The sequence below is a fragment of the Peromyscus leucopus genome, chromosome 16_21 (assembly GCF_004664715.2).
Source record: "Peromyscus leucopus breed LL Stock chromosome 16_21, UCI_PerLeu_2.1, whole genome shotgun sequence".
NCBI lineage: Eukaryota > Metazoa > Chordata > Mammalia > Rodentia > Cricetidae > Peromyscus > Peromyscus leucopus.
In genome coordinates, this window is record NC_051084.1 from 49,596,496 (window position 1) to 49,609,757 (window position 13,262).

The 13,262-nt window shown below is 42.5% G+C and overlaps 1 protein-coding gene across 2 annotated transcripts in view; it reads left to right on the forward strand.

The window, feature by feature from the left end:
• Positions 1 to 770: 770 nt before the first annotated feature.
• The window catches only part of Prim2 (DNA primase subunit 2), a 237,060-nt gene continuing 224,568 nt past the window's right edge, over positions 771 to 13,262 (forward strand). Inside the window, exons 1-5 of one of the 2 annotated variants that reach the window (XM_028865388.2) lie at positions 771 to 934; positions 1,497 to 1,659; positions 3,401 to 3,504; positions 7,458 to 7,537; positions 8,823 to 8,943. In XM_028865388.2, coding sequence (XP_028721221.1) covers positions 1,506 to 1,659; positions 3,401 to 3,504; positions 7,458 to 7,537; positions 8,823 to 8,943 — 459 coding nt within the window. In that variant the 5' untranslated portion in view covers positions 771 to 934; positions 1,497 to 1,505. Of the gene's footprint in view, positions 935 to 1,496; positions 1,660 to 3,400; positions 3,505 to 5,859; positions 5,995 to 7,457; positions 7,538 to 8,822; positions 8,944 to 13,262 lie in introns of those variants that run through there. The other variant, XM_037200127.1, reaches the window with a different exon arrangement.

Below are 13,262 nucleotides of genomic sequence, written 5' to 3' on the forward strand. Positions count from 1 at the left end.
GCCACCTAGGGGCGCGGCCTCGACCACACTGTAGACCGCAGAGGGCGGTTGGTACTCTAAAGCTCCGCGGGAGGATGCCCACTTATCCCGCAGGCACCCTACCCCCTCCCCGTGATCCCCGTATTTACATTTCAGGTAAATCGTGCAGGTTCCTCCACTCCCTTGAGCCTGTGCTCTCCGGTTTCCCTGCGAGGGGCCGCAGGAGAAACCGAGTGCCCGCACGTGGATGCGCAAACTGACATTATTCCCATCACAAAAATGAAGGCGGCATTGCTCACAGAATGAGAAGTCCTAAGTGCGTCAGGGCCAAAGCTTGACACGGGTCGGCTCTCTCCACCTCCCCCAGCGTGGCAATGTTTGCCCTTAGCATTGCAGCATTGAGACCCAACGCCGTCTCCGCGTACCAAGGGGCAGCCCATTGTTTTGGAAAACAAATGAACAAAATGCAAAGACACTTGTATTTACGATGTTTTATGCCGGGCGCTGGGGCTCAGCCCGTAACCCCAGCATTTGGGAGGCTGAGGCAGGAGGATCGCCATGAATTCCAAGTTAGCCTTGGCTGCAGTGGGAGACCCTATCTCAGAAAGATCAAACTTCCGCCAACAAAACAAAACAACAAACAAACAAACAAAAAACAGCAACAAAAAGTCTTTCAGCAAGCAAAACGCACGCAACACGTTGCCCCTTCAGCCTTTCCCACGGATCCCGCGCAGCACCGCGGTGGGCGGGACGCCAGGGGGTGGGATCTGTGTAGCACACTTCCGCTTCCGGTCCCAAATGAACTCTCCCGCCACTGGGAAAGAGCAGCTGTCAGCGCGGGTATTTCCTCCAGTTTGGTTGCTGGCTGGTTAAACAAAATCTTGCGCGTTTATTTGGGACGGAGAAATCGTGGAGTTGAAAGTTTGCAAGCTGACCTGGTGGGAACGAGTGACAGGTGATGTTTGGGGAGGAGGGTGGCGAGGAGAGACGCGGCCCGGGAGGGCGCTGGGGCCCCGGGCGGGAACTTGAGGCACTTTTGAATGTTATGGCAAGTTGGATTCAGAGGATAGATTTATAAATCTCTTCCCCAGAGTTGTAAGATGAGAACTAAGCCTCTCATCAAGGTAGAATCTACTTTTCTTTCCCTTGATCTCAGGACTGCCCCTCCAGTCAAACCCCATTTGGTCCTGGCTTCGAAGATATCTGAGGGTGGCGACACAGATCTAGTGAGCAGGCAGCATCATTTGACTTCCTTCTTGCTAAGGGGCCACCACCTGCCTCTTAACTAGTTTAACCCTTCCCCTCCCTCACCCCCGTTATTACAGATGTATGTAGAAAATAGGGCATCGCCTAGGTATAATCACTTTTAATGCTGTCAGTATTTTGTGTGTGTGTGTGTGTGTGTGTGTATGTGTATACACACGTGTAGTCTATTTTGTTGTTTTCAACTCTCCCGTCGTTTTAACATTTCCCCCATCATTTAAACATTTTTATCTTTAATTCACTACTTTCAAAAGGTGGTCAAGATGCAGTTCTCAGGAAGGACTCGCAAGAAGCTGAGATTGGCAGGTGACCAGAGAAATGCTTGTTACCCTCACAGCCTTCAGTTTTACCTACAGCCACCTTCTGAAAACATATCTTTGACAGAGTTTGAAAGCTTGGCTGTGGACAGACTTAAATGTAAGTGGCATTTCAATCTAAGCGTTTGTATGCTTGGGAGGCGCGGTTATGATTTGTGGCAAGGAGTGAAGGCAGTGTGTCTTTATCCAGCAGTCCATCGAGTACTCACTGGAGAGCTGCTGATAAGGGTTTGTCAGTCTGTTCAGTGCTGTAGGCATTTGGAGGACTACTGTTTCAGGGGGCAGGGACTTTGTGATGAGAAACATAATTCAGAGTTCTTTGTTGAAACTGTATTTACTATGTAGAGAGAGATGTAGAGCACAAGTCATACGTCAGAGTCCCTTCTGCTTTGGTAGAAATAAATACTAGTGCTTCTGGAGCATAAAAGTGAGAGCAGCTAGCTTAGTCTAATTGAGTAAGGCTTCTTAGAGAAGTTGAAATTTGGTCTAGTTTCTGAAGAAATGAGTACAAAGGAGGAATTTTCCCACAGAAGAAGTGAAGGGCTTGTCCACACCTAGGTAACGGTCTCTACAAAGGCTTGAGCTGTGAATGAGGGTCAGGATTTTCAGTGACTGGCTCAGGGTGAGTGGAGAAGTGTGGGGATCTGAAGGCATCTTAGATCATGCAGGGTTTGAGTGTAAGAAGGATGTGGCCACTGAACTGGAGGCCTCTTTTCCTTTGTGTGTGGATGAAGAAGCGAATGAGCTAGACACGCACTGAGACAAATACGAGCACTGTCTTTGGAGTTTAGGTTCCAGAATATTCTTGCTGTACTAGCCAGGAGACCGGAAATTGTTAGTTTTTTTTTTTTTAGAGCAGCAGGGTTAGAGCTGTAAACACAGGATACAGCGCTCATTGCTGTGCAGTGTGAGGGAAGGCAGTGGAAAAATGGTCATAGAAAGCTTAGCAGTGCCAGATGTTTCGTAGAGAAGGTGGTGGTTGAAAGGCCCTGCTTGGCTTTGTCACTTAAGGGGTGAAATGGCAAAGGCCCAGTTGAGGTCGTGACATTGACAATAACAGGAAGGGAGGACTTGAGAGACGAAAAGGGGGTGTCAATAGCAGGATTTGGTGAGTGGTCGGATGTGAGGAGTGAGGAGGGAGCAGGTGCAGGGGGCTGACATGCTTGCTTGGGTAGAAGCTGCAGATGGAGATGGGTACAGCAGGAAGAGGAGCGGGAAGTGGAGAGGATGTGATTTGGACACCATAACAGGATGGACTGAGAGAAACCTGGGTTTGTGTTCAGGAGGCGACGCAGAAGATGCTCATTTCTGGTATTAAAGCATGCCTTGAGGAAATTTGTAAGGAAGGCTGGTACATGGCCTTAGGAACCTTGGAATAGCTGAGGCATCTGTTCGGGATGGCTCCTTGGTCTGTGCATCACCAGGAAGGGAAAGACTTTTTCTTTTTCTCCTCCTTTTCATCTTGCTCTTGTGCTGAGTGAGTCAAGGTAGACTGCAAAGACTCCAGACTGCAAAGCTTTTCCTCAGACTGACACACAGGCCTTTTCACTTCTCAGCCTTGGTGGCTTGGTACAGCAGGAAGGATCATCCATCATTTTTCCATCTTCCCTTGTTGAGAATCTCAAAAAAAAATGTAATATTTTGAATTTTCAGCACATTGGTGGGGTTTATCCTTTTACAAACACAATTCATGTAATGTGCTTGCAGAAAAAAAAATTAATACTGTCACGTTCTAAGAACAGATAGAGACTTGCTGCCTGTAGGTTTTATCTTTGATTTATGTATTTATTTTAATTATAATGGATTTATACTTTTTTTTTTTTTAAATGTTTTTCCCCTAGTGCTGAAAACAGTTGAGAATCTTGGTGTGAGCTATGTAAAAGGAACAGAGCAGTACCAGAGTAAGTTGGAGGCTGAGATTCGAAAACTCAAGTTTTCCTACAGGGTAAGTAATAGAAAGGCGGCGTGGTCCTTTCAGGGCGTGTGTGTTTCTGTTACTCAGTGTAAGTTATGGAAAGAAAGGTCTTCTACTAGGCATGGGCTTTTATAAAGATGAATGTAGTTTAGACTGTTTGAAAGAATACACAGTCTGTTGAGGTGGTTGACATACAGTTAGATGATTATAATATGGTAGTTTCCTTACTCTCGGGACAGCTGTCCCTCTGCCTGTTAATTTCCTATTGTAGGACTGTCCTGTGCATTGTCAGGGTGTTACATAGTAGCACCTTGCCTTCTACCCACTGACTGACTATAGAGATTGCCTGTATGCTGTGTCATACAGGGTGATGCGTGCTGGTTCTTTCTGGTTACTTCAGGAGCGTGTGCAATTGCCTGGCTCAGATGGGGGCTTTCCAGAAGAGGAGGTTCTGGAGTTCTGGAGCTGTGTTTGGGTTTTTGTTTTTTTGTATTTTTTTTTTTTTTGAGGGAACTGTTCTACAGTCTAAGCTTTCCTTGACCTTGTGATATAGTCCAGGTTGGCCCTGCCCTATTGATCCTCAGCCTCTGGAGTGCTGAAGTAGCAGACATACAGCAGCACCACATCTGGCTTGGAACTGTGTCTTGACAGATATCATAACATTTTGATTTTGGAAGGATAATTGCCCACAGCAGGTTGATAGGGTCTTCTTGGACAGGAGAGAACAGGAGTCTGAAATGATGAGAGTCTAAATTTATGGGAGATGGGAATGATTGAAGAGATATCAGTGTAGACCGAAAAGATTTTTTTTTTTCTTTTGACTGAAAAGATTTAAGTGGCTTATCACAAGGGGAAACTGGAGAGAACAGTTCCAGTACCCAGGTCTTTTCGTAGGACAGTGTATTAGTTAACTTTCTTATAGGATCACAAAATAGCTGGTGGAAATAATTTAAGGGAGAGAGGTTTTACTCAGGGTTTTAGAGGTCATATTTCATCAGAATGGTCAAGGCATGGCAGATTTCATAATGGTGGGAGCGTGCAGTTGGAGTTCCTCACCTCATGGTGGCATACAGAAAGCAGAAAGCAGTTACAACCTTCATAGGTCTGCCCTTAGTGACCTACTGTAGTCAGTGAGGTCCAGTGTCCAAAGGTCCACAACTGCCAGACTAATGTCACCAGCTGGGGACCAAGTGTTGGAACCAAGTGGCAGATTTCAAATGGTGGTGCTCTTTTAAGGTGTGACATACAGTAAGAGAAGCTAGTCCTGGAACCAAGATGCTGAGTTTTGTTCTAGACATAACTTGGACACAACTGTGACAGTATCTTGTAGACTTCTTCATATGCGAGTCTGGGCTTAGGGAAGGCGTGTTTCATGGGAGTGTAGGCTTCCGAGAAGGTTAGAATCAGCAAGACTAAATGAGAATGCACTAGGGAAATAATTAGAGAAGGAAATGGGGGACAGGATGGGTGATTACTAGTATCTAAGGTGAGTGGAATGGAGGAGTCTGGGAAGGAGATAAAGAAGGAGCTTCATGAGAATTAGGCGATGAACTGGGATGGTAGTGTCACAGAAGCCAGAGAAGGTTGGCATTTGAATACTAGTGGTCATATTAATAATGGTAACACAACAAAACAACATCAGCCGTTTGCATTATGCTTATTTTGTGCTGAATTTGGCTGTAAGTGTATTACTTCTATTGGCCCATATAGTTTGTTTTAGGAGCTGGGTACTGTGACCCACCTATTTTATAGGTGAAGACACTGTTTTCTTATGCTTCATACTCATAATGGTAAATGGTAGAGCTAGGATTTTACTGGGGCATTTTGTTTTGTGATGGTATTTTTAATCCCAGCAGTTTCAGAAATTTAAGCAGATCATCTAAGATTAGTTGTACATATACATTAGAGTTAGCATCTGGCTGTGCCCTTGGAGATAGGGCAGAAACCACAGTAGTGGTATCTGTTGGAGGAGAGAGGTGGTGAGATGGGTATGGATACTCTTGTAAGATGTTTAGCTACAATTACAGGGGAGAAGTAGGGCAGAATGTGGATGTTTTGGGGAAAAGAGAAGATGCAGACATACACTCACAGATGTACTTGATACACACATGTTCATTTTATTTTTTATTTGTGAGTGACAGATGCATGCATGCAGGTGTGCTCACCCATTTTACTGCATGTGGATTGACCAGTTGCCACAGATTGACACTAGGATGTCTTTCAGAATCATTTTTCTACCAAGGGCCATCAGAAGCAATAGCAAATGAGTTGGAGGTTTTAGTTACTGGCTAAGGAAGGAGAGATGCTGTGTCCATGGAGATGGAAGGGAAGGCAACAGATGCTGTGTCCATGGAGATGGTAGGGAAGGCAACAGATGCTGTGTCCATGGAGATGGTAGGGAAGGCAACAGATGCTGTGTCCATGGAGATGGAAGGGAAGGCAACAGATGCTGTGTCCATGGAGATGGGAGGAAAGGTGTAACGTATCATGTGGATACACAATCTTAATGCTGTGGGGAAGGTACTACAAAAGGGGCCTTGTGGTAGTTGGTGAAGACTAAAGCTGCTTTTCTGTCTGTCTGTCTTTCTTGACAGGGTTTCTTTGTGTAGTTTTGGTGCCTGTCCTGGATCTCGTTCTGTAGCCCAGGCTGGTCTGGAACTCACAGAGATCCGCCTGCCTCTGCCTCTTGAGTGCTGGGATCAAAGGCGTGCGCCACCACCGCCAGGCCTAAAGCTGCTTTTCTAAGAAGTGAGGAAGGGGATGATTATGTATCAGTCCCAACTTTGCTGTTGATAGGCTTTGTGCTGTTGGTTGAATCTGGAATGTCTCCCCTAGGCCTGAGTGTTAAAAAGCTTGGTCCTCAGCGGGGTGCATTTGAAGGGAGGTGAGATCTTTAAGGGGGAGAGTGAGGCCTAGCGGGAGGTTTTGGTCCTCGAGGCACCTACTGAAGGGCATCGTGAGACCCTGCTCTCCTCCACTCTTGGGTGCTTCCCTGCCGCTCCTCTGCGCTGACAGAGCTGCTTCAGCGTGTGCTTCCTCCCATGATACTCTGCTTTGCCACAGACCCCAAAGTAGCGGAATAAATGACTGTCCCAAGTCCTCAAATCTGTGAGCCGAGAGTGATCCTTCCTCCTTTTAAATGGCTTGTCTCTCCTGTTTCGTTAGAGTAACCGAGAGCTGACGGACTTTGTTCTGAAAGTTATTTGACCTCTTAGTGCCTCAGCTTCCTCGTCTTTCAAAGAGAGGCACAGGAACCTTCGTTACACAGCTTTAAAAGTGTGTTTGCACATTCCGAATGCCCCACACAGTGCTGGTACCTAGTTAGTGCCAGGCACGTGTCCAGTCTCACTAGCTTGAGCTTGGGTAAAAACTCGTTGGCATTGATAATTGTGTGCTTCCGGTTAGAGACTGAATTTTGTATTTCACATTCATGTAGTTGTGTATTTTTTTCCTCTAAAAGTTCTCGGCATTTGGAGATAGGACTGTAGAGTGTGGATATATATTTTAATTTAGAATTAATATATATATATATATAATTTAGAATTATATATAAAATTTAGATTAAAAAATATATAATTTAGAGTTATGTATATATAATTTAGAATTAAAATATAATTTTAATTTACAATTAAAATATAGTTTTTTTCCTACCTACAACAGTCAAAATGGAAGAAGTTGAGGGTTGAGTTTTAGAAGTGACTGAGAGGGTGAACACCTGGGTGTAAGCTGGGTAAGAAAGTTAGTTAGCAGGAGTGATTGACAGGAAGAGAATAGTGGGGCCCAGCCCAGGAGCTTTCAACAAGACAGTGTAGTTCTCCGTTTTACCTGGGTGTAGTTGAAATAAAATGATAATTATCTTGGAAAGCATATTAAGCAATGCGTTTTTGAATCTTTCATTTTACCCTGGGCTGTGTCGAATCAGCATTTCTGTATAACCCCGTCATTCTAATACATTCATTTATTCGTGTCATTTTGCTTTCAAGGAGAACTTAGAAGATGAGTATGAGCCACGAAGAAGGGACCACATTTCCCACTTTATTTTGCGCCTTGCATACTGCCAGTCGTGAGTACACACTAAAGTCCTCGTGCTCAGGTTGATCTCGGGTTATACATTGGTTCATGTGAAGTTGGCATGATTTTGAACTGACTGGAGGGAACCAGCACGTCAGAGGCTGGACATCGTTGTGCAGTCTTTGAAATAAGCTGTTGTGCTGGAAAATGCTGAAAAAAGTTACTGCAGGTTAAACACGTTGTATCTGAATGAGAGAGGCCCTAGATTTTGGGATGTAAATTTATAAGGAAGATTTCATTAGGAAGATGGCTTCTGATACTTTTCCAAGAAAAAAAGTTGTAATATTGCTAAGAAACATTGATTCAAACATGCACTTGAATTTGATAAAAGTTTTCTAATTTGAAATGTAAGAGCCTATTATATTTTAGCTGTTTTCAGTCGGTAGCTGGTGTCTTGTAACTCAATGCTGCCACCCAGAGGGAGAAGGAGCTAATTGCTTTTTTCCCCAGTTTAACTTTTACCCCTGACTAATTTTTGGTCAAATATCAGAGTTATTGTTGCTTTTTATTATTAGGTTATGAGTTGAGTATTTTGAATTGTTTCTTCTCACAAGATCCTAAGTGATAGCATGTTTGGCACAAAGCTTGAAATTTAAGAGTTTTGGCTTTCTAGAAAAACATATGTAGTTTATATAACCCGCACAGCCACTGAATTGCTGGTAGTCTTGTCTTTAAACGTCCCCTCACAAAAATGAAATTATATTGTACATGCAGTAGTCATTTTATCACATAGCATGAATACCAGCTGTGTGTTCGTCTTAAGGATTAGTATATTTCTATTTTGGCTTTAAAATATTGGAGTTTACTGTAAAGCATACCCTTTTAGTTGACAAAGTTTACTCATGTTAAGATAAAATGACTTTTAAGATTTTGGTGTTTACTTGACATGGGCAAAACCACCTCAGAGAAAGGAGTGCCTCACTTCCCAGGGATTCTGTGAAAGTCACTTTACATGCCATGAGCTGTTTTTTATGTTATTCAATAATTATACAGGTTTCCTCAAAATATTCGGTGTTGAACCCTTTTTATGATACCCCTGGGCCTCACCCCCGGCGTCCACATAGAAGACGGCGGTTTGCAGTGCTCCCGTTCTGTCTCAGATGAGACCGGGTGCACACGGGCGGTGACGCCGGGGACTCCTTCTGTACTGCAGAGGCCTGGTCTGCTCTTGACTGCTCTCTTGGTGTCTGGCTTGCCTTGAATATCGTGTCAGAAAATCTCTTGAATCCAGTAGTCATTGGGTTTTTAACTTATATTTATTTCTGTTTCCATTTCAGTGAAGACCTTAGACGATGGTTTATTCAACAAGAAATGGATCTGCTTCGATTTCGATTCAGTATTTTACCCAAGGATAAAGTTCAGGATTTCTTAAAGGATAGTCATTTGCATTTTGAGGCTGTAAGTGCGTATGTATAAATATACATTTTTTTCTACTTTCCCCTCCGTTCATTTTAGCAACACTGAGTCTTACTATGTAGTCTTGACTTAGATAGAGGGCAATCTCTGTGCCTCTGTCTATGGAGTACTGGGATTACAGACATATCATCATGGCTGACTTTTAAGTATAGTTTTATAGCTATTTGAACTTGTTCTCCCTTTTATCTTCTCCTTTTCTTTTAAGTACTGATAAGTAGAGTCTAGGCTCTTTATGTTCTTTTGTTAGGTACCTGGCTCAAAGAATAGCTGACAGCAAATGCCATTTAAAAGCCTGTGCAGTCTAGAGAAGGTTGTATTTCATTTTGGAAATCAGCTGTTTGTAAAATCTGATTGGATAGTTTGAAGAAGTCGTTTTTTGCAGGTGAATCTGAGTGAACTACATTTTGCAGTTATACCAAACAGAAATGTTGGGGAAATTTAACACAGAGAAGTAGTGTGGATAGAAGGAGAAAGCATGTCCCAGGTGGATCTGTGCTGCTGTGAAAGAACGATTGTTTCTGGAAAGTTCCAGCAGTCAAGTAGAGTGGGACTGTTTGGGACCTGGTATTAGGTGCAAGGTCCTGTTTGCAGACACCTCCTATGGCAAGGCTCCTTCTCACAAGTTAGTGCCTCGGAGGACAGAGGTGCTTGCTTCTTCAGAACTCCAGTTTGCTCCGAATATCTAGTTTGCATTTGAAAACTGTTACCCCTAAACAGGGGTTTGTGATGCTTTCAGACTTGAGGCAGAGCCAGGGTTCTAGAACAGTTATGACCATTTGTCACCTAAGATGGTCTGGAGGCCATGGAACTTGCTGCTCTAGGTCAGGCCCATGGGGATGGTAGAGAGCAAGAACCATGGGGCTGTCATAGTTTCCTTAGGGACACTGCCTTCCTGGCACACTCAGAGTCTACCTGGATTTGAGTGCTAGTGTTCTTTGTATGTATTTCTTTGTCTTTATTTCTCTAAGGCTACAGTGACTTCCACCTTCACCCTTGTCTGTAAGGCAAGGTGCTTTTACATTAGGAGATACAGTAATATAAATTACGTGCTCGATTTGATAGAGAAAAATGTACAGAAAAAAGTCTCATGAATTCTTTTGCACAGACTTTTCTCTTAAATTTTGTTATTGTTTAGATGGCCATGCTGATGCTATTTTATTGGGTAAAAACAGAAGCTGGTTCCTTAACCTGTCTCATACTCTGAGCTTTTGATCTATGCAGTGTGCTGGTTCCTCTGCGTATTTGGTTTAAACTTGAGTTTCAAGTGGATAGCAGATTCTGAATCTTTGTGACAAAGGACATGAAAATGTACAAAGAAGAGAAGAGCTGATATGTTTTATCCTTTACCTCAGTAGCTTGGATGTTAAATCAGATTTCGAAGAAGGATTAGAGATGATGGAATATTGTCGTCTATGAGGATTATTTTGGGTTTCTCATAGCTGAGTTGATTGACTTAACCTTGAGTCATAACAAAGGTGACTGGGCATCCTTAAACAGATTCTGGCATTTTCTTCAGTTGGTCAGATGGGGAAAGGTCAGGCTGTGACAGCTGTCAGCCTCATAGATGCAGGATCTCTGTGCTATTGCATGCACCCCAGAGCCAGATAACTGTATGTAAAACAGTTGGATGTTTTTAAAACTTCCTAGGAAAATTCATTTGAAATACCAGTGGATCTAAAGCCAGGGTGCTTTATTACAGTAGCAGGATGTCAGGGACAGTGGATAGGACAGACTTCTGTGTGCCACAGACTAGATCTAATGCATCCTAGAAAGAGCGTGTGCTGTTCAGTAGCCTTTGTGTTCAAGGAAGTGAGTTTTTGGGAGAAGTCACGTAAGACTAGTATTCTCATTGCTTGGCTTTCTCAAAACAAGTACACATACAATTTTGGATGGTTTATTTTTGCTTAAAACAAGTTTCTTATCCTACACCTGGCACTTAGAATTTCTTATCCCTTATTTAGGACACCTTTTTATTTATTTACTTTAGAAAATGTTTCATGTTACTTTTGCTGGTAACATTAAAAAGGAACATTTATTTTTTGTATGTGTAAGCATGTATGTCGGTGCCCAGGCCACAGCACGCACACATCTGAAGGTCAGAGGACAGCGTACTTGAAGGAGTTGGTTCTTTTCCTCCACTCTGTGGGTTGCTGGGATCAAACTCCAGTTGTCAGGCTTCGCGGGTGAAGCTTACTTTGTTATTTGTTACCGAAAATGTCATTTTTGAATTTTTTAGGAGCTTTTGGATGCTTCCCTCCAGGTTAACATTGCAACACTGGTTTAGTCTTTCTGTATGTGAAATTTGATAATCTTCTTGTCATGTGCTTATCGTTGTTTTATAGGTATTTGCAAGTTGGCTTTGACAGTCATGGGTTTCTGGCCACTCCTGATCCCTGTTGTATTGTCTACCTTATTAATTGGTGTATTTAGGCGGTTCTGTTTCTTTTGGTACGTGCACTCATCATTGTGGTCAACTCATTCCTTTTACTTAAAATATGGGATGCTATTTGCCTGGTATATACCACTCTTTTGTCCTCTTTCTATAAACCTCTATTAATAACTTTCCTAGTAATTTCAATGTGGTGCACACAGACTGGCAAGCTCTGTTCAAATAAACATGCCTTTTGACACAGTGTGTCTCTGTGAGTCACAGATCTAGTGATCACATTAAGGTAGAACATGCAGATGTAGAAGAGCATGCAGGAGAATGCATGTCTTTCTTTAAGAAGTGTTTTGAAAATTAATTTTATGTGAATGAACGGGTGTTTACCTGCATGTGTGTCTGTGTACCACATGTGTGCAGTACCTGAAGAGACCAGAAGAGGGCTGCAGATCCCCTGGAACTGGAATTATAGACAGTTTTTAACTATCATGTGGGTGCTGGGAATTGAACCTGGGTCCTCTGGAAGAGTAGTCAGTGCTTGTGACCACTGGGCCATTGAGATAGACCTTTTAAAATTTTTAAAATTTAAATTTAGAAACTGTTCATATAATATGTTTTTGTCATATTCTCTCCCCTTATTCCTACCCATCCAACTTCATGTTCTTCTTTCTCTTAAGAAGAGAAAAAAGAAAGCATACAAAAAAAGTACACATATAACCCCCTTTCCTCAAACAAAATCTCCACAAGGAGTCTGTTGTGTGTTGGCCAACTCCTCCTGAGCATGCAGCCTGTCCTGGACTCTGTCACTCCATCAAAGAAAACTGATTTTTTCCCCCTCCCAGCAGATATCAATTGCAAAATAGCTTCTTGGTTAAGGGGTGGGACTGTGTGCTAACTTCCTTTCTCCTGTATGCTGGGGTGTACATATATGTGCCATTGTGTGCATGAGCCCTTGAAGGTCAAAAGAGGCATCATATACATTGGAATTGGGGTGACAAATGATTGTGAGCTGCCATGTGGGTGCTGGGAACTGACCTAGATCCTCTGGTCAGTTGATTCATCTCTCCAGTCCCCGGGGCTTCCTTTCTAGAAGTCAGCTTGACTAACACAACTCTTTTGTTCTCATAGTGGTCTGTAGCATTGAGTAATTATATAGACCAACCTTATTTTATGTGTACTAACTGGGCAGATACAATGTCGATAACTTGTATTTGAGGAATAGGGAAAATGTTTGTTGAACTTTCAGCTACTTGAGACCTTTTTTTTTTTTTCCCAAGACAGGGTTTCTCTGTGTAGCTTTGCGCCTTTCCTGGAACTCACTTGGTAGCCCAGCTGGCCTCGAACTCACAGAGATCTGCCTGGCTTTGCCTCCTGATTGCTGGTATTAAAGGCGTGCGCCACCACCGCCTGGCCCTATTTTTTTTATATGTATATAATTATGAAAAATCATGGCAGGTAGTCCTTTTAGTAATATTTTAGAATTAATAGAATTTGGGTTTTCTTTGTAGAGTTACAGAATTAGATTCTGTTCATAAGGTAGCTTAAACCTAGAGATTGCCAAAATGTGGAACTTCAAGCTGAATTAATTACCCTTGAAGACTAAAATTAACATATGCAAACATTTTCAAACTAACTTGTGGAAGTCACTCATTTTAAAAGTTTTTATGTAGTTTTAAAATATAAAATTCCTTAGAGTCACATTGTTGATAACTAGATCTACAGCTCTGCCCGTGGAAAATAAGACTGTAAATTAGCTGATTTCTCCCATATACAAAGTAACCTGTATGCATATCTGTGCATAAAAGAATGAAATTAACCTTACTAAATATCATCTCTAGTGTTAAGTATTAATTAAAAATATTGTGAGATATTGTTCATGTTTTCTGAAGCTATTCTGAAACAGATACTGAAGTATATG